Source organism: Mirounga angustirostris, unplaced genomic scaffold (assembly GCF_029215605.1).
Source record: "Mirounga angustirostris isolate CCGP_5_RB_7025 unplaced genomic scaffold, mMirAng1.0.hap1 SCAF_7, whole genome shotgun sequence".
Classification (NCBI taxonomy): domain Eukaryota; kingdom Metazoa; phylum Chordata; class Mammalia; order Carnivora; family Phocidae; genus Mirounga; species Mirounga angustirostris.
In genome coordinates, this window is record NW_026991715.1 from 11,751,931 (window position 1) to 11,777,283 (window position 25,353).

A 25,353-nucleotide genomic window follows, 5' to 3' on the forward strand; every position below is an offset into this window, starting at 1 on the left:
CCACCCAGGAACCCCTAGAATTTGTAACTTCAAAGAAGACAAATTTCTTCCAGATGATTACAAATCCACACATACATTCTTATACAGTCATCAATCCGTAAGTATTCCATTCTAAGGATTGAACTGTTCACCAGCACTAGAAGAGAAACCGGGGCGGGGGGGCGGGGGGGGATATGAACCAGGCAAGAAGGGAAAAAGGAAAGGAAGACCTCCCCACTGGGGAACAGCAAAACACAATTGTAAGCGCATGTTATGGCCCCAAAATTCGCATGCTGAAGTTCTAATCCCCGGTACCTCAGACTGTGACTTTATTTGGAGAAAGAGTCTTTACAGAGGTAATTAAGTTAAAATGAACTCATTAAGATGGGAACTAATCCACCATGACTCGCATGACTGGTGTCCTTATAAGTAGAAATTTAGACAGACGTGTAGATGGAAGGCCACGTGAAGACACCGGAAGGCCGCCATCTGCAAGCCAAGGAGAACAGCCTCAGAAGAAACCAACCCTGCCAACACCTTGATCTCAGACTCTGAGCCTCCAGAACTGGAAGAAAATACATTTCTGTTGTTCAAGGCAGGCAGTCTGTGGTATTTTGTTTCGGCAGCCCAACTAATTAATACAGCCAGGTAAACACTTAAAACCTCTTGGAATCATTTCTAGGTTTCTGCCCTAGAGAAACCCACATACATGTGCACAAGTGAACACTGACGAAGGTGTTCAACACAGCAATGGAGAAAAAAAACAGAAACAAATTGTCTCTCGGTAGGGAAATGGTTTATATAATGAAATACTATACACAGCTAAAATATAGCTTTCAACCAGAACTTTGTGAGTAACAAGTATCTTAAACTTCATTTTCTTGAAAAACAATTCACAGAAAGGATACATATGCAATGTGATGCCATTTATTCAATGCGTTTTTTAAAGATTTTATTGATTTATTAGAGAGTGATCGTGCACGCACGCATCAGGAGAGGGAGGGACAGAGGGAGAGGGAGAAGCAGGCTCCCTGCCGAGTGAGGAGCCCGATGCGGGGCTCGATTCCAGGACCCCGGGAACATGACCTGAGCCGAAGGCAGATGCTTAATGACTGAGCCACCCATACAATATTTAAAAACCACACAAACCAACAGAATATATACTCTTCAGCAGAAAAACATGGTTTTTCATACTGTCAAACTGAAGAGTGCATTTTTCCCACGTAATGTGAATTCCGACTACAAGAGTAAGAAGCTTTTGCCCGTCACTGAAACTTACCACTAGAGAAAAAGGACAATTCTCCAAGAAGTTCTGTTTGTTTAGATGTATTAACAACATAGTCTTCAAAAGAAGTCTGAGCCGCGGGTCTAAAGCTCTTCAAAGATTCTGTAGCTTTCTGTATTCTGCAGACAGATAGAGTTTATATAAAAACAACTCCGTAAAAGGCCCATCAGACTAAACATCTGCAATGTGATTAAAAAAAACCAAAAAAACCACCACGTCGCTCAAGGTTCCAGTTAAGAGTGCGGCAAGGGTGTCTCTGCAGAGCACTGCATTAGGAACCCCAAGAGCTCAAGGTGAAACACAGAGTGGGACTGAAGGTTGCTGCCAAGGAGATTCTAAATTCAAAGCAACATACCTGAGGTGGAGCTGTTTCGCTGTCTGTACGAAACAGGACTGATCCGTCTCCTTAAGCACTTCTTGGGCATATCCCACCAGCCCATTGTTCTCTAGAAGCCCCTGATATTCCTCCACTTGAGTCTGAAATTTGTCTAGTCTTAGCTTCTTAGAAGCATCAATCGCTTTCAAAACAGATGATTTCCTCTCTTCTAGGATTTCAAAGAGCTTCTCAAAATGTGTGATTGCTTCTTCTTTTGCTCTCTCTCCGTTACACTATTATAAAACGAGCGAAAGCGTTACCTCATCTGCTAAATCCAAATGTCTTTTCTCAAAATAACCAAAATTTAATTTTGTCCGACTCTGACATTTTCAGAACAATAATCTGGCATCGAGTACACTTAGCGAGGAATGATCACCAACTCTTAGACATATTTTGTGATCGTATGATACTGTATTCTCCTTAAACTCTCATCTCCAGAGTTCAACAGTAAATAATCCCATAAGGAAACAACCTTCAACGTGGACGCAAGGGCATCTGAGGCAGAAATTAACTGATTTAACCGAAGACACTATACAATACAATTCTGGAGTTTCTAATTCGGGCAACTTTTGACCCTTTCTACGCTCTTCCAATTTTTTTAAGAAAACTTAAATCACAGCATGAAACTCAGGAAGATGACATCCTTTACTAAGATCCAAAACTGTAACTCTTCTCTTCAAATTAATATAACTTAATTAGAATTAAATCCTGTGTGACTTTAGGCAAATTATTTAACTTCTGTATGTCTTTGAGTTTTTCTCTTCTGAAAGCTGGGGATAAGAGAAACCATTTGGGTTTTTTTTTTTAACAGTTTTTTTTGTTGTTGGTATTTATTTATTTGACAGAGAGGGAGAGAGAGAGAGAAAGAGACAGAGCACAAGCAGGGGGAGCGGCAGAGGGATAAGCAGGCTCCCCGCCTAGCAAGGAGCTCCATGACCTGAGCTGAGGGCAGACACTTAACTGACTGAGCCACCCAGGTGTCGATTTGGGTTTTTTTGACAATTGAAAAATATTATGTATATAAAATGCCCACGACAACGGCACATACTCTGTACACAGAATTATACTCACTGCATACACAGCTCTTCCTCTACTTGGTCCTAAAATGATCCTGTCTGTAGTGCTTACAAAACATTCTGAATGTCCATAAGATCAGGGACCAACTTGATTTTGAAAATAAGACCAGCAGAGCACACATACACAATCATCATTACAGACCCATAAGCAACAGCCAACAGAAAAAAAAATGTCTTCAAACACATTCTTAAAAGCTGACAACATATGGAAGAAGTGCATTGTGCACTTCCCAATGGCTTCTGGCCAACATTTCTGATGAAAGGAAATTTTTTCCAGATTCCTTTCTCTGTTTCCTAAACCCAACAGGCAAAAATTTTTATAAAGGGTGGGCAGGAGGGAAGGAAGAAAGGGGGACAGAGGGTGGTGACATTTCAGTAGTATTTCAGTGATAAAAATCACAACCTTAAATTCAAAAGATCATTCCACATAGGTAAAAAGGGCTTTTTTTTCCCCCCAGCTAAGTGTAATTATAGAAAAAAAAAAAAAACAGTGTCACAGTCCTCACTGAGGAAAAGTCAAGAATGCAGACAAATTCTCCAGTGTAGGAGATTCCTGCTAATAAGCTCACAAATGCAGCTTTGGTCAAAGGGACACAGAGAAGCTAAGTAATTTCTCCAGGATCCCAAGGACTCAGTGTCTGCATGAACACTTGATGTGAATCAACAACTCAGCAATGGTGCTGGAGCTCCCTTATTTCAGAAGTCAGGGCAGCATGACTGAGGACCAGGAGTGAAACAAACCTAAAATGACCCAAGATACGATCTCTGGAGCAAACTCCTCCATGTAGGTGATCACCAGCCAAGAGGGCTAGGGGATGATCCAGCACTGAGAGAGTGGGTCATCAGACAAAAAGGAGAAAAACAAAATCCCGCTTTTCAAGTACATGGAAGAACAATTTACTTAGGGTGGTGAATGCAATCAGTGAGTATCAGAAAAAGAGTATTAAAAACAAAAGCAGTGCTGGTTATCTGGTGCTAATTTGCATAATGTCTCAATTTTTTTTACCCATTTTGGAAAATGAAATTTCAAGAAATTAACAGTCTCATACTAGCCAGGGTATTTTTCTATTTCATCCTAACTTCTAAAAGTGATCAGGAATAATGGCTCTTCAATTTATTTCAACTAGAGAAGAGAAACACATCCAAATCAATGAAGAATATTTGGAATTTTAAAACAACCCAGTCCTATCCTCTTCTATCGTATTTTTTAAATGCTATCAATTTTCTCCATTTTTTTATTGAAGTATAATATACACACAGAAAAATATATATGAGTGTGGAGACAGACGAATCTTTGCAAATACACCCATGTAACCCACATCCAGATTAAGCAAAGGAACATTACCCAGACCCCAGACGCCAATCTTTCCAGACATCCATCCTTCCCCTCCCCCACCTTTCAACAATGCCTGTCCTGGGTTCTAACAGTTTCACCTTTGTTGGTACTTTTTATAAGGGGGTCATAGAGTTTGTACGCTTTTGCTGGCATCTTTCTTTCAATATTATTGCAAGATTTAGCTACACTGTTGCATCTAGTTGCAGATATTCATGCTTAAGGCTGATTATATTCCACTGCTGAGGGATACTTGGGTAGTTTCCACTTTGTAGCCGTTTGATTGCAGCCATGAACATTCCAATGTATGTCTTTTGGTGAACATGTCTCAGGTACTTGGGAACAGTTCATTTTAAGTCAACATATAGTACATACTTCAAAAGCAATCTGTTAATTTCGTAAAATGCAGATAATTGTTAAAAACTCCAAAATTTACTGTATGTTACTACTTCTGAGATCAAAACTGCCCATGTAAAGGGTCAGTCATTCTTTCCCCCTGTGTTTCAGTAGCATTTAATCACCACCTCTCCTGGGCACTGATCACACATTAGAACCTGTTTTTTATACTGGTTTTCCTAGTCCCATAAAAGCAGGGGTGAAATCTAACACAACTTTGTACTCCCAACTCATTTACTACCTTCCAGATTTTATGAATGAATAAATTCTCTAGATGGAGAAATAAAAATATGTAAACTAATTTATCACTTACCTCTGTTTCTTTCATTAGCAAGTTTAGTTCAGAAATTTGACTCTTCACCTGGCTCTCCTTGCCAATAAGGTAATCAATATCCTTTGAAAGCTTTTCCTGTTAGAATGTATCAGTAACACAAATAAGCAGAAGTTTAACAAAGGCCTTGCAGATCTATCTTCCTTCCTTCCTTCTGTCCTCTTATTATATTTTTACACACAATTCTTTAGCCTATGATGAACAGGCAGTAAAACCAACCCTGAGGATTCTCGTTATTAACCCAGGGTAAACAGTTATTGGCCTTGAGCACAGAGGCCCACGGATCTATGAGAGATGAGAAGCAGGCTGAATAAAAGAACAAGGCAGTGATGCTCAGATTAGTCAAAAAACCAGAATACATAAATAATACATTTTTGTTGTCTCTTCATTGTTCCCCGGTCTTCCTCCCCAGGTTTCTAAGTAAATAGAAAAACAGCAATTCAAATAGGATTGTCTTCCATCAGATTTTATCATTCATTCCCTCTCTCTCTCTCTCTCTCTCACACACACACACACACACACACAAAGACCCAAAAAGCAACAGAGACCCTTCCAAAATGACCTTCGCAGCCTAGCCAAGACTATTCATTAAATTACACATACACCATAATACAGATTTATAAAAACAGAGCTCATTAAGCTCCCAGAGCTTACTAAAGTATTTATGAAGTAGTTACTCTCTGCTTACCATAGAGATAACATCATAGGTTTTGGTGAGATCCCTAATTTAACCCAGAAAAAATAGTACGTATGACTGAAGTATATTAAAAACCAAACCAAAAACCCCTTGAAGCACCATGGGGTACAAAGTTATAAGAGACAAATGCATGCAGTCTAAAGAAGAAGGACGTCATCCAGAAAACTCCACCCAAGCTGGAGCCGTGACAAGCGGATCTGAGCATTTCTCAATCGCGGCTGCCCCGAATGAAAGGGTGGGTAAGAAAAGAAGAGGACCAGAGATCTAACTTTTAGGAATTCAAGAAGTCAGCCTCCTGCCTTTATCATTTTCCTCTTTGCTCACTTAGACCACGTAATAAGGCAAGAGAACGTATGTTGAAATTAATACGGCAGGCCTATGGCAGGACCCGTCTTTAATTCCTTGGAACACCCAGCAATCAGACACACTGAGTTTCCTTGATGGCTTGAGGGCTCACTGGAGGGACAGAAGAAGGACCCATGAGCTAGAGGAGTAAGATTTCTGAGGGCTAAGGACAGGATGGGACCAGAAAGAACCTGCAGGGAGTCAAGGAGAGACATGAAATCTTGTGTCTTGATCCAATGTTTTACAGATGAGGAAACCAAAGCTCACTGAGTGCAAATATCACACAGTCAGTAGCTGCGCTGGAAGCTTCCTCACTGCTCAGCACATTGACCACGATTCCACAGGCTGACAGGTGCTTCCTCAGCACCAGGCTGCAAGGGAGAGGAGTTCCTCCCATACCGTCCCGTCAGGCCTGTGCTGGGACCACAGTGACGGGTGCAGGTGGTCATACTCCTTTGTCACTACAGCAGCGAAGGGAAGAAGGGGGCCATTTCACCTGAAGTAGGACTTAGTGGTAGGACAGCTTACACTGGGAGTGCAAGACAGGCTGGAGAAGAAAGGATGGTCGAAAGTCAAAGAGCGCCAGGGTTTACTCGCAGGGAGCAGGAATGCTTAGCCAAAGTCTCCGGCCAACTACAGACTTTATCTCGAGTCCTCTCTGGCCCCTCAAAACGAGGCAGTCTGTGATACGTTGACATGCGTTAACCAATAATCAGTGTGTCCATTTATTCATAGGCCTCCAAAAAGTATAAGCACCAGACACCAATCCTAGACACTGAAAAGGACAATGTAAAAGACATGGCTCCTACCTTCAGGAAATACATCTAATGGGGGAATGTTTTAAATCCTTTAGCTACATTAGGGCCCCAGTTCTTTAGGAACTGACCAGAGGCTAACTGCTCAAGGATGCCGAATTTGCTCCAGAGCCTTCCCCTAGAACAGTGGTTCTCAAAAGCTGGTGTGCATCAGTCTCCTGAGAGCTAATCGGGACCACAAAGCCCCTCGATGAGGGCAGGCCTTGGCCTCTGTGGCGTGTACCAAGTGTTCCAGGTGATCCTAACACCCATCAAAGTTTGAGAACCACTCTCTCCTGCTTTTAATCAGGTCATGGGTCAAAGGTACCCAGAGAAACATTAATCCACAAAACAAGGGAGAAGGGAGAGAAGAAGGGAGAGAAATTCATTCAACAATCACACTGAATATCTCTCATGGGAGTAGGCTAGGAGAGTAACGTATAACCAATTATGGTCCCTGTCCCCTTAGGGCATATCACCTTAAAGTTGTTATCAGCTTTGCTACATGTCTGAAAATGTTAGGATAAAATGATGGGAAGAAAAAGTATAGAATGATACATCTTAGTCAAGTGCCAAATGACTTCAGAAAATAGGGTAATATTGTATTCACCACAAATTTCACATACCCCAGAAATACAGAAGCGGTATTACTTTCTCATTCAATGGGGACTGGTATTGGGATGTGTACATTTTCTACTTTTCTAAGTCCTAGTTTCCAATCTTTCAATTATGATTAAAATCACAAAGCCACCCCTTCCAGAAGAGATAACCGCACATGAACAAGACCATTAACTCCCTCCTAGAAATTTATGGAAATAAAGAAAAAATAAAAGTAGAAAAAACTCCTCAGGAAATAGTCCTCAGTAAACTGTGCACCAACTACCAGAAAGTACACAACTGAAGAAGGATGAGCTAACAACCAACCCTCCTTTTTTTTTTTTTTAAAGATTTTTTATTTATTTGAGGGAGAGAGCACATGCGCAAGAGACCAGGAGCAGGGGAGAGGCAGAGTGAGAGGGAGCAGCAGACTCCCTGATGAGCAGGGAGCCGGATGTGGGCTCAATCCCAGGACCCTGGGATCATGACCTGAGCTGAAGGCAGACGCTTGACCAACTGAGCCACCCAGGCGCCCTACAACCAACCCTCCTTAATGAAAAACGGTACAGTTGTGTGAGAAGTTGAAGCAGTCCTAGAAAACCCACTAACACCCAAAGTTGGGAGAAGCAGGGTGTTGAGATGAGGCAAGGAAGAGACAATAAATACCCAATGGCGGGGCCTTGTTCAGGGCAAAGCAGGATTCCGAAGGCTTAGCAGTCTAAACTGGCCAGAGGAGAGCGTAAACATGGTTTCCTGTGTTGGAAGGTGGGAATGGCTCCATATCGCTGGAAGAGCGAGGTCAATAAACAAAGGCAAGCTACAAAAGAAATGGAACCACGCCATCTGCAGCGTATGTCTACGTAGGCAGGTGTCTTTCTATCCGGGGATTAACAGGAGTGAGGTTATGTGGAAGCAAAAACAAAAACAAAACAAAAAATACACGTCTCACCCCAACAGAAGAACAGAAGATTGCCAGCCAACAGGACAGGACCATTCCATCTCCATTATTCACTATTTAGGCCAGTTCACCAGAAAGCGTCAGCACTTTCCGCAACTGGAAGGGCACCCTCAATTACATAGCTTGGTAGAAATTCCAAGGAGAGGCCAGACACTACCACACAGTCGACCGGTATTAGAAGCCAGATCGAACAGAGGCAGATGGGAAGCCTGGCCCCAGCTTCAGCCCTTTCAACAAACAGCAGCAGTCAGGTGGACTAGGTTACACCACCGTGACGCTCATCTTTCTTCTGTTCTTGCAACGTTCTCTATAACAGGGGTGCCTGGGTGGCTCAGTCAGGTAAAAAGCATCTGCCTTCGGCTCAGGTCATGATCCCAGGGTCCTGGGATCGAGCCCCGCATCGGGCTCCCTGCTCCGCGGGAAGCCTGTTTCTCCCTCTCCCTCTCCCCCTGCTTGTGATCCTGCTCTCACTGTGTCTCTCTCTGTTAAATAAATAAATAAAATCTTTAAAAAAATAATAATAAAAATTAAAAATAAATAAATAAATAAAAACACCAAACCAAACAAACAACAAATTAAAAACCTCTCAAAAGGGGTGCCTGGGTGGCTCAGTCGTTAAGCGTCTGCCTTCGGCTCAGGTCGTGATCCCAGGGTGCTGGGATCGAGCCCCGCATCGGGCTCCCTGCACTGCGGGGAAGCCTGCTTCTCCCTCTCCCCCTCCCCCTGCTTGTGTTCCCTCTCTCGCTGTCTCTCTCTCTGTCAAATAAATAAATAAAATCTTTAAAAAATAAAAATAAAAAATAAAAAATAAATAAAAACCTCTCAAAAAACCTCACAAAACTCAAAATCCAAAAGTCATTGAGAAGAGTAAATGAGAAGAGTAGTCTGGTAAGAGAATTAAATGCTACTCTGTCCTAACTAAGCCTAAAGCAAGACCCAAAAGCAACAAACTATTCTGAAGTAACTTAATCACACATTAGAAGAAAACTCAAGAATATCTGTAGGACACAGAAGTATCCAGTGCCCAACAAGGTAAAACTTACAAAACTGACCTAGCAATGACAGATGACAGAATTAGCAGACCAGGACAATAAAACAATTATACTCATAATCCACGTATTCAAAGTAGAAGAAAGACTGAGCTCACGTGATAGACAAATCAAATGCAAAAGATAAAGCTGTATGGATAAATAAGAATTAGATCTAGGCCCCAAAGGCAGGTACATATTTTTAAAGGTAGAAAGGAAACTAATTAAAATCGGTGGTGGATTTACCAATGAAGATATCATTTGAAAGAAAAAAGAATAAAACAAAAAATAGCATCATACCATTGCCTACCTTGCTGAGGATTATCAATCAAGTCTGAAAGTTTTCAAAGGTCCATGTATAAGGTTCAGAGACAGGAAGTAACTCAGTTTTAACTGGTAAGGGTCCCACCAGACCCTTATTGTAAATAGTTTCCACTATTTCTACACACAAGCAACAGGAATGAAGTGTCTTAACATGGCTACCGTCCTTCAAGGTGTGGCATTTCCACACACACACTCAACAGGCCCGTCATTTCCACACATATACTCAACAGGCGTGTCATTCCCCCAACACTCAACAGGCGTGTCATTTCCACACACACACTCAACAGGCATGTCATTCCCCCGCACACACTCAACAGGCGTGCCATTCCCCCAACACTCAACAGGCGTGCCATTCCCACGCACACACTCAACAGGCATGCCATTTCCACGCACACACTCAACAGGCGTGCCATTCCCACGCACACACTCAACAGGCGTGCCATTCCCACGCACACACTCAACAGGCCCGTCATTTCCACGCACACACTCAACAGGCGTGCCATTCCCACGCACACACTCAACAGGTGTGCCATTCCCACGCACACACTCAACAGGCGTGTCATTCCCACGCACGCACTCAACAGGCGTGCCATTCCCACGCACACACTCAACAGGCCCGTCATTTCCACGCACACACTCAACAGGCCCGTCATTTCCACACACACTCAACAGGCGTGTCATTCCCACGCACACACTCAACAGGCCCGTCATTTCCACGCACACTCAACAGGCGTGCCATTCCCCCAACACACTCAACAGGCCTGTCATTTCCACGCACACACTCAACAGGCGTGCCATTCCCCCAACACTCAACAGGCCCGTCGTTTCCACGCACACACTCAACAGGCGTGTCATTTCCACGCACACACTCAACAGGCCCGTCATTTCCACACATACTCAACTGCAGGCACCAGGCTCACATGGGGATCATCCTGGAGTGGCCTTCATCCCTCTTTCTTCAGAGCTAGCCCATCAGTATGACCAAGGACTGCCGACTCGAACACAGTAACCACCTCGTACTGGATCACTGAGGGACCCTTTACGTTGTTGACTCGTTTCAGTAAAACAAGACCACACGGCAAGCCATGATTTTATAAAGACAATGTTAAAGGCATAAAGTAAAACCAAAGTTATAAAAGACTCAAAAGTTAGTTCCCCAAACACACAAATCCTACCTTTAAGGTTTTGTAGGCACTGCTCATGGTGGTCACCCGGTGATTGGAATGATTACCGCCCAACTTACAGAGATGACAAACTGGCCTCCGACATAACTCACAGTACATGTTTATTCTCTCCGTTTCATGTTCTGGGCACATTAAAATCTATTGAGTGCAGAACAAAGGTGTAATTAAGGGTCCTCAGAGTTTGCAGGATACACAAAGACGTGCTTTACAAAATCACTAAATAAAGCCATTTAAATGAATAAAAGTGTAAAAGCATTTGGTGTATTAGAACTACTCTTTTTCAAATTGAGGGTTCAAATGATCGATTAAATATGCAGATGTTATTGCCACTAAAACTTGGTGTTAAGGTGGTGGTAATTTCATTCCTATCAGACAGTATTACTCTCTGAATCCAGCCAGAAAGGCCCTCTGGCCACACTGACTGGCAAATCTGAATGACACGACCAATATTTTTGTAAGGTACCAGAACAAATAACTGATGGGACCCAGGGCCTCTCCCCATCCTCTTAAGAAATGCGCTACTAAAGGGGCGCGTGGCTGGCTCAGTTGGTAGAGCATGCACCTCGATCTGGGGCTGTGAGCTTGAGCTGCACATGGGGTATAGAGATTACTTAAAATCTTAAAAAAAAAAAAACAAAAGCAATCTGCTAACTAAGAAGTCTTGAAACACTTTCTGATACAAGCTTCCAGATGTTTGCTTTTACATATTAATCATGTACACGTTGACCGAATTTAGAACTGAGTTTCTTTCTCTTTTTTTTTTTTTTGGACTGTGTTTTTCTGATTTAAGTTTCCACCTTCTTATTTACTCTATAAACTATCACCATAGGTATGTCTGAAATTGTACATGAAATAACTGGCTTCACATCTGCAAGAAAGAGGAGATGCCTAGACTAGTGTGTCAATGAAATCAAAAAGTTGTCTCTGGCTCCAACAGTTCCGACTTCCAGCAGTCACAACTGGTTTGATAATATCAAGACATAAAGAAAATGTCCAATATGAAAAGTCCTAATACCAATGTGCAGGACCAGGAGAAAAACAACTGGAAAAAAATTCAAAATTTCCAGCATGTCCAAGTTCCTACATTCTCAGACCACTACATTTATTTCTTTGTTATTATTTTAATTCCAGCATAGTTAACACACAATGTTACGTTAGTTTTCAAAGCCATTACATTTTAACAAAATATAAAACCTGGCTTTCTACAAGGAAGGATGGTAAGAACTCAAAGCTAGACGCAAATATTCCATAAGGGACAAGTTTGTAGAATTTTACTATATGGCATAACACTGTAATTTAAGGAAAACAGTATTTTCCTCAATATAACCTACCCCTACCTCTTCAGTTCTCGCTTACCAATCTTTTATTGTATTTGTAAGTAGAATAAGTCTGCAACTTATATGCAAAAAATTTTACTCGAGACTTTATGTGTTTTAAATTATAAAAACCGAAGTCTAATATAATTCATTTAATAATCATAGGTTCTTTCATAATGGAATAGTATTAATCAACTTAATTAATCTTCTAAAAGAGACATTAAAGCCCCAAGTTGAAGTCATAAATTTTTAAGAGTCTGTGACCTGGCGCATTTAAAATGAGATAAGGAACATAATAGGGGATTAAAAACTCTTTGATAAATCTATGGCCACACTGACCCAGTTTGAAGAGTCAAAACTGGAAGCACAGATTGTTTTCGTTTTAATCTACCAGTCCTGCACTACTGAGAATGATGTCAGAGGGGAGCCCAGCTGGCTCAGTCAGTAAAGCACGTGACGCGTGATCTCATGGTTGGTGAGTTCGAGCCCCATGATGAACATAAAGCTTACTTTAAAAAAAAAAATTTTCTTTAAGAAATACTCAGCTCATAGTTTCAAGATAACTTTTGGGATTTTTTTTTTTCCTATTTTTTTTTTTTTTAAAGATTTTATTTATTTGAGACAGAGAGAATGAGAGAGACAGAGAGCACATGAGAGGGGGGAGGGTCAGAGGGAGAAGCAGGCTCCCTGCCGAGCAGGGAGCCCGATGCGGGACTCGATCCTGGGACTCCAGGATCATGACCTGAGCCGAAGGCAGTCGCTTAACCAACTGAGCCACCCAGGCGCCCTCCTATTTTTTTTTTTTAAGTAGGCTCTACGCCCACCATGGAGCCCAACGTAGGGCTCAAACTCAAGACCCTGAGATCAAGACCTGAGCTGAGATAAATGGTCAGACACTTAACCAACTGAGTCACCCAGGTGTCCCCCCATTTTTCTACTACAAGTTAAAGTGAGAGCAAAGTTTTATGCTCAAGAATGTAAACAGATTTTCATACTCACACAAGTTACTAAACTGGAAGGAATAAGAACTTTAATCAAAAGAATCTACTGGGTTTTTTTTCTTTTTAAATCTATCTAAATCAGAAAGCAGTATAAATGAGGATATCCAAACATCATTCTGCTTTTCGGTCACAAAGCAGAGCAAACAATAGTGCATAAAGGTTTTCTGAGCATTATTAGAGAGATTACCCAGAGTATTTAAGAAATGCGAATTCCACTTCAGATATTATATAAACGTTATACCACAAGCTTCAGAACCTTAGGCTGTACTTACTTTTATTTATCCCTAGCACAAGGTTAGCTAACTAAAAACGTCAGAAAAACGTTTCCCAGTCAAATCTTTTAGACAACTACGGGTTTATCACATTAAAGCACAAAGCGTTTGAACTTCACAACCGTTTCGATCTTAGAGAGTACCTCTGAGACAACTCAGCCTGTCCTCTGTTTGCAGAGGAATCCCAACGAACGTTCGTGTGCGACACGATGTATGTGTTACACAGCGATCCTGAATACCGCCTTTAGGCCGTGTGGGGCTATATAGCCACATACGAAATAACTCCAGATACCAGGCCTTAATTTCTTGTACGGACTTTTTTTTTTATGTTCTCATTTTCTTTTAACGAACTAAAAACATAGGTTTCTACATTCATGAACACCATCCAGTTAATTAATTAATTAATTAAAAGTAAGCTCTATGCTCAACGTGGGGCTTGAACTCACAACCCCGAGATCGGGTCGCACGCTCAACCAAATGGGCCAGCGGGGGGCGTGGGGGAAGGCCCTCTTATATAGGCTTTTCAAGTTCTTTCCATTCTTGCTGTCAAGCTCCGGACACGTAATAATTCCTTTTGCAATATGACTATTCTAACTCAATCAAAACTTGCCTTACCTTGGGCCTAAAGTTAGTGGTTGGACCCACGTACTCGTGCTGAGCTTTCACCGTACCCCAAGGGTGGTAAATTTTGAAGCACTCATTGCAGTAGCTCGCGCTACAGTCCATGCAACTCTTGGTGGACTCCTGGGGTGGCGGCTTACAGAGGTCACACATGATGGCCGTGGCCGCCCTTGCGGCCTGCCGGTACCTCTCGACAATAGTTTCCAAAGTGAAATTGCGGAACAGACCACTGATTCCTCGTTCTCCCAGATCCACATCGTGCTCACAGCCAGGGCAAGGAAAAGTGGTTGTCCTAGGGGTCAGGGAACCGCGCTTCCAGCCTGTGTAATTGGAAGTCCTTGTTTAGTTATGTCGGTAGGAAAACGAACAGAATGAAGAAGGAAGGAGTGATGTTTTGGAAAGAGACAGATCTACATAATATAGCTCCCCCTCCGCCCACCCCCCGAAATAATACTCAAAGTGGCTCCACTTGAATCAGTCTGTATGCTGAAAAGGCTTAATGCTTGTTTTTCCTTGGTATACGAAAGACAAGCCCAACTTATTAAATAGGTATAAAGAGGAAAGGAAAATCCACAGTAAACCCCATACAAAAGCCTTATCAAACCAGATATATGGACAAAACACAGAATACAATACTACACAGGGTCAGGATTTTTTTGAATTATATAATTAACATTTACTGTTATTTCTATATATCATATCCTCAGTAATTTGGTTTCCATTTAAATGAACACAGCCTTGGCTGATGGATAGGAAATGAGTTCATTGAATGACAGGAGTCCCTACCCAGTGCCCCATGGATAGGCTCCAGAAAGATCCAAACAGTTCTGTACACTATTTGAAACTGTATGCAAATTTTGCATCTATATACCGATGCTTATTTTCTGGTTCAACAATCCATAGCTTTGGTCAGATTCTCAAAGAATATGTGATCACAAAACGGTTAAGAACCACTGCAAAAGAGAGTTTCCCACAGTAGTATTGTTTTATCTGGGTAGGCTAAATCATTAGTTAACTGAGTGCAATCTATCAAAGAGTGAAAAGCTCATCCATAGACCTAGAATCTAGTGACTTTATGAGGGACCAACCATTTAGTATCTTCTTATGACCTGAAAAAAAGAATCATTAAAATTACTTAATTCAGTAAGCCACAAGTTAACCCAAAAAGTATTATAATTTTCTAATATATATATATATAATATACAGTGAATGACCATAAGTAGCCCACTTTTGTTCAATAGTATCCTGATTTTAACAGATCAAGAGACCAAGGCATGACCGTCCTTACCCACAGGTTCACGAGAATCTGGGGTTGTCCCTTTAGCCTAAGCGCATGCATATCATATTCCCTGCTCTCATTTAGAAATCTACCCCGAGAGGACACAGTCTTGGTTGGCCACAAAGTAACTACCTAATTATAAACACAAACTTCTTAACCTAAAGCCTTCCTTTATTCTGCCATGGATCCAGTACCAAAAACGAATGGCTAAACTTAGTATACCACATTTAGCAAAGGTCTTTCAACAGCTATGTTAATATTGCCTTGGCATATTACCATCATCACTGAAAACACTGTCTTCAAATAGGTCTGGCCATGGTATCACTAAAGGTAAAATTTAGCAATCAGCCCACAATAGTATTCATTTGAAGTGATTCTACAGCATGCCAAGTGGTACTGGGTACCCAAAACTACTTAATGCGAAAACATGCAGAGTATTTTTAAGATCTTCATTTACCTTTACATTTCTAAACCTATAAAAAAGAAAAAAAGCATGACCAAAAATGCTTGCCCCATAAAAATTAGAAAACTCTACATAAAATATATTCTTATAATAATTCTTAAAACATGCAACACAAGTCCAAGATAGTTCACAACACAGCATGCATATAACGAAATAAGCAGCAAAGCCACTTTTAAGGCACATGCTAATGAAAATTTCATTCAGTGAAAAGACAAGCCAAAGAATTCTGGAAGTGGTAAGAGTGCAGTGGTCAAGTTGAAACAAATGGAAAATCACATTTAACTGCATGCCTCCCCACATGACCCAGGAGATAGAAATCAAAATGGAGATTGTTAAAAAGAAAAAAAAATGGGTTATTACTGGTTTTACTCATTGAAAGTGGCGATCAGTTTAAGGAACAGGATCAAACCAAATTAAATCATGACAACAAAGTCATGTCATGCTTTGAACTATATACTGGTGACACCCAGATTATGGCCTTCATGTTCAGAAACTTCAAATGAGATGTTTTGTCCCTTTTCTGTAAACCTCTTTTATTTTTATAACAAAAATAAGGTGTAAAGCATCACACTAGCCTAATCAGACAAAATATTAAGTCAACATATCTCAGCTGTTTTCCTAAACAGATCTTTAAAAAAGTCTCCCATTTTTCCATGAATTCCAAAGCATTTATGTTTTATTTCATCTGCCTTGGACTTCCACCATTGTTTTCAAAAACAAACGACAGAATATATGCTCTGGGCAATAAGGAAACAGAGCAGATCTAAGGATATTCTGGGAAGTAAGTCTAGTGGAAAAAAAAAAAATCAAGAAAGTGGAACTAAAAACGAAATGTAATAGAGTCAACTTTTTACTCGCTATAGCTGTGCTGTCTACTAGAGTAAACATTAGCCAAACTTCACTACCTAAATTTAATTCAAAGATTCGGTTCCTTGGTTGCACTAGCCACATTTCAAATTCTCAAGAGCCACATTTGACCAGTGACTCCCACACTCTATAGTGCAGGGTCAAACAAACATTCCCGTGACCACAGAATGTTCCATTGGGTAAGACTCCTCGACAGCATGACATAATGAAAAGGAAAGTAATGATGACTCTGAAAGGTAAAGAAGCAATGCATGCCAAGCAATGCAACTGTATATGTCAAACTGCATTTACAGGGCCAATATATGCAGATTATCTGAATACTGTCACCTTGCGGAATCAATTCTTTTCCCCCATATCCCTTGACCTCAAAGACAGATTAAACAAATTTGTTTAACATGACACAATTTTAAAATGAGGACTCCAGAAAATCTTCAAATTGGTTTGTAGCAAATTTCCCCCCAAAATGAGCTTTCAGCCATTAAGTTTTGTCATTTAAATATCAAAGAGAAAATCAAGTATTTCAAAACCGAGTCAATTCAGAACAGGTTCAAAACCTCTGCTAGCTGCATCCTCTCCCATATTCTGACTACCAGCTACTTCCCCCCTCTGTTACCTCCCAGGCAGGGAGTGGGTATCTCCCTCTATGCTGGACATTCAGGTTGGGCTTCCAGGTGCTTGGCAATGGGCTGATGCCTCTTTCAGCACATTCTGACCATCTGATGCTTATGAGTTACAATTACCTTTTGAGTACTGTGAGCATTTTCAACCTGCAAAAGCCTTTTTCTCAACTACTGTCTGAATAAAAAAAATTGGAACAAGCAATGAACTTTTTTAAAGCAAACTTCTACCTTTCCTCCTATTTACTAAATCTCAACACTAAAAAATCTCAGGGACTCACTAAAGCCTGTAAGAGAAAGGATGACATGTGGCTTTTGGAACTGTAAAGATCTGTAAATTGAGGCACGCAGAGAGGAAGGTAAGGAAGACAGAAAAGGGATAACATTTCAGGTGTTTATTTTCTCCAATAAAATATAAGGTATCACCAGCATTCTACAAAAAAAAAGTAGCCAATGTTACTTTAAAGGTCAACTGGAGTTTAAAAAAAAAAAATTCCTTTTAATAAGATAGGGTTGGCCCATCGTTCGCCTAGCCCATAGTCAAATACTTCGGAAAGCCTAAAAAAGCAGTGTGTGTACATTATTTACCCACAAATGGGTGAGAGCTCAATGTTAAAACTCAAAACACTTTAGACCATTAACAGAGGAAAGACACCGTATGCACAAAACAAGATTATATTCTTAAGTACAAAAAAATTGCCAGTGCTTTTCAGCAAATTTTTTTTTTCAGCAAATTTTTAAATGCAGAAGAAAGTACTGGCTCATTTAACCTCCCCAAGGTAGCAAGATGGCCATGAATATGAGCTTTGGTCCACGAAGTAAATGGAGAGGATTTTTAAGGTTATTAAAAAAAAAGCTCACTACACGGGTATGTCATTTTCTTCAAAAACATCTTGTCACGCAGATGGGCAAAAAGGAAGCATGCGGGATTGGAGCTCCCTTTAAAAACCCCAGATGCCTCCCGTGGAAATTTAGTCCTGTTGACCTTTAAGTCATTCGGCCCAATTTGTCCCCTTTCGAGAAAATTTACAACACTTGACCACTGATGTTTCAGAACTTTATGATATACAAGGTCATTAAGTTGAACTCTCACACTACACTGCCTGAGGCCGCACAAGCAAGAAAGCATTTTCTACCTCTCCACCCCAAAGAGCTCCGCTGCGCCGCTGTGAACAATGAACAGAAAGCTGGGTTTAGAATTTAATTTCAAAGAGCAGATTCACAACTTGTTGACAAAAGATAAAGCAGCAACTGTGTCCCGTATACAACACAATTCTTGAGTTAACAGTAAGAAAATGTGCTTTTTCCCCTGGCACACGTGGTATTAATGGAACCAGCCTCTAAAAGAGCGTTCATCAAGCTGACCTTGGAGTTCAGAATTACCCATTGTTGGGACAGCCCTCAAAAGGCCCAAACCCGACCTGTAGGTTCGCATTTGTAAAGGATCGTATTTCTGGTAACTGCTGAAAAGACACAGTAATAGCAAGCATTTTTGTTGGGTTTTTTTTTTTTTTTACTGATGTGTATCAACCCTGTACATAAACGTTGCTAAAGTGGACTGTATCTTCCGGAGAAAAAGAAATACAAAATGTGGGGAAAGCTTGCACACATGTGACCTAAAATGTACAGTAATGTGGCTATTTTTACCTAATCGAATGTGTTACAGTATCGTACACACAAACCCTACCCGCCTTTCGAGGCACCCTTTTATTGTAAAAATCTGTCAAGTCTCCAAGGCAATGATATCCAAAAGGGGCCAAGTGAGCCAACAGCGTCGGCCACATCTGCCATTTTCAATTTTCCAGGAGCCAGATTGATGAAAAAGAAACAAGTGAAATTAATTTTAATAACACCTGTTATTTATTTAACCCAATATATCCAAAATACCATTCCCTCAAAAATGTAAGAGATAAAAACTACTAGAGGTGTTTCATATTTTTTTCATTCTGAGTGTTCAAAATTCGGAGTTATATTTTATGCTTCCAGCACATCTCAGCTCAGACTAGCACATTTCAAGTGCTCAATAGCCACACGGGGCTAGGGGCTACTGTTCTGAGCAGTCCTGGTCTAATTAATCCCTTTATTAAGCCAGTGGCGAAACTAATTTTTAGAATTCTACTCCTCCCACACCAATTGCTCAGAATAGGATTTCCTTCCCAAGTATGTCTAAATGAGGAAAAATAGAAAAAGAAACCTGCCAAGAAAAAAAAAGGGAGGGGGGAAATGTTACTTCCCTATGAATTTCTCTTTGAATCTCTCCAAAGAAAAATTAGAGGCAAATGCCCCATAAATGGAGGGTGGCATTATATTTGTAATATAATCACCTCTACTAATTTAAAACTCCCATCATGAGGAGGAGGGCAATCCTAAAATCCACATTCATTTGATAAAAGCCTCCAGGAATGATTACTACACTTGGGGCCTTCCCACCCTCTGAGGGCTTTATTTGTATTCATTAATTTGCTCTGTATGCTCTTCTTAATGAATGACTGGGTTCTAACTATGAAGCTCTGTACAGTGCAGGCTATATGCTTCTTAAAAAGGAGGGACGGATCTATCTTGTTCACCTCTCTTCAAGCATTTAGCCATGTCTGGCAACCAGCAGGTAAATGAAATATTTGTTGACTGAATGAATGCAAATGAATGCAAGGTATTGAACTTCAGTGTTGAAGATAAAGCAGTTGACATACAACTGACTCGACCTACCACCCAAGGCAGAAATCCCCTCTACAATGTCTGCAAATGGTGGTCCCTCATCCATTGCTTAAAACAAAGACTTCAAATACTGATGGCCCAAATGCTGGATGGGTCATAGTCCAAGATGTGTTTTGGCTACCCTATCCTATGCTGAGCTGGCATGGAGTTTTTAAATGATCTGAATTAACTGACAATGTTCAAAAGACAGATGACACATCAAAACCACTATCAGGTTTTTGTTGGGGGGGGGGGGGACAGTAAATCTGACAATCTGGCACCCCCAAACCCATATGATAATGCACGCGTGCCAAGTGCCCAGGGGCTGTGGCCTCCTTAGACAAGGCATCCAGTCTAGTCTACAGAACCATGCACCGCTGTCTCCTAACAGGCGAGGCCTGGAGTCAGCTGGCCGCTGATACCTAGGCTGCTGGTTTTCTTACGGCAGCTGAGTTGATGGGAAAATGAACTCTTTACTGTCTCTGTATCAAAGAAGTAAAAGCAAAGAGGTTCCTGTATTTACTATGCCTGGGACCTGCTTCCCTAATGTATCTGGTCCGTGCAGCACCTTAATCTGACCCCACATTTGAACACTTCCACGGACAGGGAGATGACAGTCTCATCTTTGGAAAGCCTGTCCTATTGGTTTTCTTTCCCGCTGAGCCTGAAATCTGCATTCCTAGTTCACTCACTGATCTGGAATCTCTGCTGTGAAGATACCCAGTTTACTTTCTCTTTCACAAGACACCATCATGGTCTGCAGTGTCTCCCTCTCCAAGTTAAATACTCTTTTATTTCCCCTAACTGCCCTTTCGAAGTTTTCTAACTCCCCGCCCTCTCAGGACATGATCCAATTTGACAGGGGTCTTCCTAAAAAGGACAGGGAGGAACTTCTCAGTAATTCTTTTTCTGATCTAGAAGGTGTAAAGTATGGTGGAATGGATCTCTTGTTCTGGGGGGAAAAAAAAAGGCCACTATTATTGAATAAAAGCCACCATGGCATGCTTTGTAGAAATCTTTTAGCAGAGGTTTGTCATTCAACAACCACTCCACAAATATTTATTAAACATCCACCAAGTACCATCTAGGTGAGCTCCTAAATTATATATTTTTAATTATATATAATTTATATTTTTTAAGAATATTCATCTGTATTTCACTCAAACTCCATATGAATCACATGCCAACCAAATGTTAAGACTAGAAGCCCACATTAAGATACAGGATTTCATATAATATGTATAGAAGCACAAACTAATTATAGAAATATTAGTACATAACTAAAATTCCTTTGAATGGTCTATGCTAAATATTAATATACAAAAAGTGAATTTCCTTGGTCAATCAGGGGGTCTGTCCCTAACTAGCTAATGAGGATCTACCAACAGAATCTCTGTTTTCTCTGGTAGGTAATTTCAAGCTATTGAGATCTGTCCCCCTACCCCATCTCCCCCCCCCACCCATCCGCCGTGCCAGCTAGTTCCTAGCAGGGAGGGAAACATACAAGTGATGACTTCACAATAAGCATGACCCTCTCTGACCTCATACTCCCTGCATACCCAATCACTTAATGTCCCTTTTTTAATATATTCTTATAATTTTTTATATGTGCAAAATAGCTTCCAAGTAATTCGTGATTACCATTTAAAGAAAAATACGTGTTTTTAAAATAGCATAATACTGCTCTTAGATCAAATCCACTCTTACCCACTGTCTGATGGAGCACAAAGATGAGATTCCATATCACAGTGCGGACCAAAAAAGACAGCATTCACTAAATGCAAATGAGGGGAAGGAGATTCTCTTCTGCTGTTTTTTTAATAAGATTAAAAAATTATTCCTATGCTCCAAGGGGGAGAAATAAACAGAGTGGCCTAAAGGACCAAATTGGGCAGAACTGAAGGCCTGGAAGTCTGGTGCTTCCAGCCACTCACGTCCTCTCCTCCAAACGAAGCATGTGCCTAACGTGGTATTGAGATATTTCTACCCAAACCTCTGCCTCCCCTTGGTCCTCACTGCTGATGTTGGGCCTGAAATCCCCAGTGGCCCTGTTCCCTGGGATTTCAAATTAATTTTGCTCTACCTTACTCCTGCAGTGGATGTCCAGAAGAAACTAAGTGACACCATCCCCATGGGAACCAATGGCCATATAATAATGTGCCCTGTAACATCTGGATCTACTTCTATCATTACTACAGAATTCTACCCCTAGTTGGCTGATATTCAAAAATCCTGATTTCAAAAAATGGGTTTAAAATGGCTGGAGAAGATAAAATCCCCAGGAAGAACAAAATGACAGCAAATAATTCATCTAAAAAACCTTCTAGGAAGAGTCATTATGGAGTCTTGTCCTTAATTTGGCATATTTATTTACATACTACCATAGACAGAGGATTCCCTAGTAAGTACTTCCGTGGTCCATTATTTCATCCCTCATATAAAGGACCCCACAGGGTCAGAACACCCCCTAAGATACAGACGGTTATTAAGGGGTCTAACACAAAGCTGGTGTTCAATATCCAACTTTAAGTGCGTAACAGTTCATTCTGACATTTGAAAAGAGGGAAGGGTTCCTTTACAACTAGTTTTAATTTATTCACCCAGAAAGACCAACCCACAAAAGGGCACAAATAATTTCCCCTCCACAGATTATCGCTGAAACTCCCAGGCCCCAAGCTTCCACCACATACCTGGTCTGCTAATTCTGTCAATTTTGTCCATGCTAGGGGACGGGAGCCGAAGTCGAGGACTGCTCTGATTGGAGTTGTCCGATCCCACGTCATTGAATGAGTCATCATGGGTCAGTAAGAGCTCTTTTACACACTTATGACAGATACTGTGTTGACAAGGGAGAATCAGCGGGTGGGTGAACAGCTCCTTGCATGCTGGGCAAATGAGCTCTCTTTCGATATTCTTAATGGTAACCTTGAGGAAAAGAAATCAGAATCAAAAGCTCTTAGTGGATAAATATATTTTTTTAATTTTAGTTTATGTTATGTTAATTACCATACATTACATCATTAGTTTTTGATGTAGTGTTCCATGATTCATTGTTTGCATATAACACCCGATGCTCCATTCAATACGTGCCCTCTTTAATACCCATCGCTGGGCTAACCCATCCCCCCACCCCCTCCCCTCTAGAACCCTCAGTTTGTTTCTCGGAGTCCACAGTCTCGCATGGTTAGTGGGTAAATATATTAACATCCTTATACCTCATGGATGAGTACGTGTGTTTACCATGCCAAAAGGAATTAAGAAACAGTGTATAATCTGAAATTCCTTTCTGGCAATGAAATTCCCATACCATCGCCCCCCACCCCAACACCCACAGCCTAGAACTGAAGGGACACAGACATGGAAAACACTGAAGTCGGAGAAAAATCAGCACAAGATATGAGGGGACCGTAATATTCCATCAATTATGAAATTATTCAAATCATCATGAATTCACTGATTTAGGACATCTGAGAAATCCTAAAAGTAGATGACTTCAATGAAAGACAGCACACTAAGAATAAGACCATGTTCCTCCTGAGCACACTAACTCTTACGGCCAGAAAAGAGCTGGCAAAAACTGGGTTAGCCGCATGTTCGTGGAAGCCTCCTTGAAATCTATTTACAAGCTAAATCATCAGAAATTTTCTACATTAAATGTGACCAATTTTCATATGCTGCAACTGTAATGTAGCTAAAATGCTTGAGGTTCTCTTGCTGCCTAGCAAAGTGGTTATCTTAAAAGCACTTGATGAATATTGAAAGGGTGGAGAGGACTAGAAAGCACCATTGTAAGCGCTCTCAGTACTACAGGCTTGCATTATTTTCCATGAGAAACATTCAGTCTCTTATCACAACCAAAAAGGTTTGATGACCTCATACTCATTTTCCCATCCTTCCCATATGTAGTTTCCCCCCCCAAACCGCAGGTGCTATGAATCTATATTCAGCCTTCTTGTAGCTTTACAGTCCTCCTAACCTCGTACAATCATTTCAATTACTGGAGCTCCATAGAAAATTAAAACTGAATTAATTCACTTATTTTAATTAAATAAAAATGTATGCTCTTCTATTCCCCCTACAGTGACACTAAGTGCTTTAATAACCCCTGACAATAGCACTACATCCAACTGGCTTTATCACTGTCCATGGTCTTTGATGTGTTTCTTGCTGCATCATTCAATAAATATTTCATGGAAGCCCACGTCCTCTCAGGATTTTATTAAATTTGGAAGATCACCACACTTCACAACTCACAGCAAAGAAAACAGAATATTCACATCCCATCTCATTTCACAAAGAATTTGACACCTAATTCAAAGGAAAATACTGTTCCGAATGTCCAAAATAGATTCAAAGAAAAATACTGTTCTGAAGGTCCAAGATAGATTCCCATTTCATGGAAGGTTTACTTCCCAGCGGAAGATCTCAAATTATTTCCATCTTTCTGGTACATAAAAAGCAGGACATAAGCTTTTTAAGCACGGCAGATATAAAGTAATTCTTACCCAAAAGAAAAAGGAGTTTTCCTTTTAGAGCCACTGAGGGAAACCACCTGATTAAGAGAAAGGTGAAGCGGCGGCTCCCACAATTAAGCTGTCTCAAAATCAATGGGGTTCGACGGGAAACTAACAAGTCGGAAAGAACTGCAGATCAGACCCTTTCAAACAAAAACACTTGTACCCCGACAGCTGCCAGGGCCAGCCCGCCTCCCGCGCACGAGCTGGCGAAGCCGGGGAGGAGCCTCGCCCGGGCTGGGCCGCGCCCGCGGGGGTCCGAGCGGGGCCCGAGCGCCGGCCCACGACGCTCCGGGACAAAGGGACGGGCGGGCACGCGCGGGGCACGCGCGCCCCGAGCCGCGACGGGCACCCGACTCCCCGAGGCGAATGAATGCTACAGCCCGGACCCCATGAAAGAGCCCCGCCCGGACTCCTCAAGGTGCTCAGGTGGGCGATCGCCGCACTCGATCGGCGCCCTCTCGCGGGCTCAGGTGACCCGGGGTCCAACCCCCCGAGGGGCAGAAAGGGGGCGCCCCGGACTGCGGAACCCGGGGCGCGGAAGGCGAAGAGGAAGCGGGGCCACCCCACGTCAGCCCTCGCTCCTCGAGAGGAGAGGCTCCCTCCGGCTCAGGGAGGAGGGGAGAGAGAGCCGCGGGGAGCCCCGGGGAGCCGCCATGGAAGCGTGAGGCGGCGGCCCCTGTCGCCCACTCACCAGCGAGTCGGAACCATCCCCTTCCATGGTAGCCTTCTGCCAGGTGTCATCAACGGCAGGGTCCAAACAGGCAGCCGGGCGGCCCGGGCAGGGTCTGGTGGGCGGGTCCCTGCGGCGGCCGTGGGAGCCTGGGTTCGGAGCCGGAGGGCGAGCTGGTCAGCCGGACCCGGCCAGCGGACCGACGCGCGAGGAGCGGGGCGGGCGAAAGCACGGGCGCGGAGGGCCGAGCTGCGCTCCCTGCGACGGCCCCGGGATCCCGCCCCGCGGCCAGCTGCGGCGGCGGCTCCTGCGGACTGCGGCGGGGCGGGCGGC

At 42.0% G+C, this 25,353-nt stretch overlaps 1 protein-coding gene across 1 annotated transcript in view; it reads right to left on the reverse strand.

The window, feature by feature from the left end:
* TRIM36 (tripartite motif containing 36) overlaps window positions 1-25,353 on the reverse strand; it is a 35,236-nt gene extending 9,883 nt beyond the window's left edge. The window contains exons 1-7 of the mRNA XM_045891028.2: window positions 25,042-25,353; window positions 22,524-22,758; window positions 13,908-14,233; window positions 10,695-10,841; window positions 4,759-4,854; window positions 1,620-1,873; window positions 1,259-1,383 (exon numbers count right to left, since the gene is read on the reverse strand). Of these exons, the coding sequence (XP_045746984.1) occupies window positions 1,259-1,383; window positions 1,620-1,873; window positions 4,759-4,854; window positions 10,695-10,841; window positions 13,908-14,233; window positions 22,524-22,758; window positions 25,042-25,068 (1,210 nt within the window). The 5' untranslated portion in view covers window positions 25,069-25,353. The remainder of the gene's footprint in view (window positions 1-1,258; window positions 1,384-1,619; window positions 1,874-4,758; window positions 4,855-10,694; window positions 10,842-13,907; window positions 14,234-22,523; window positions 22,759-25,041) is intronic.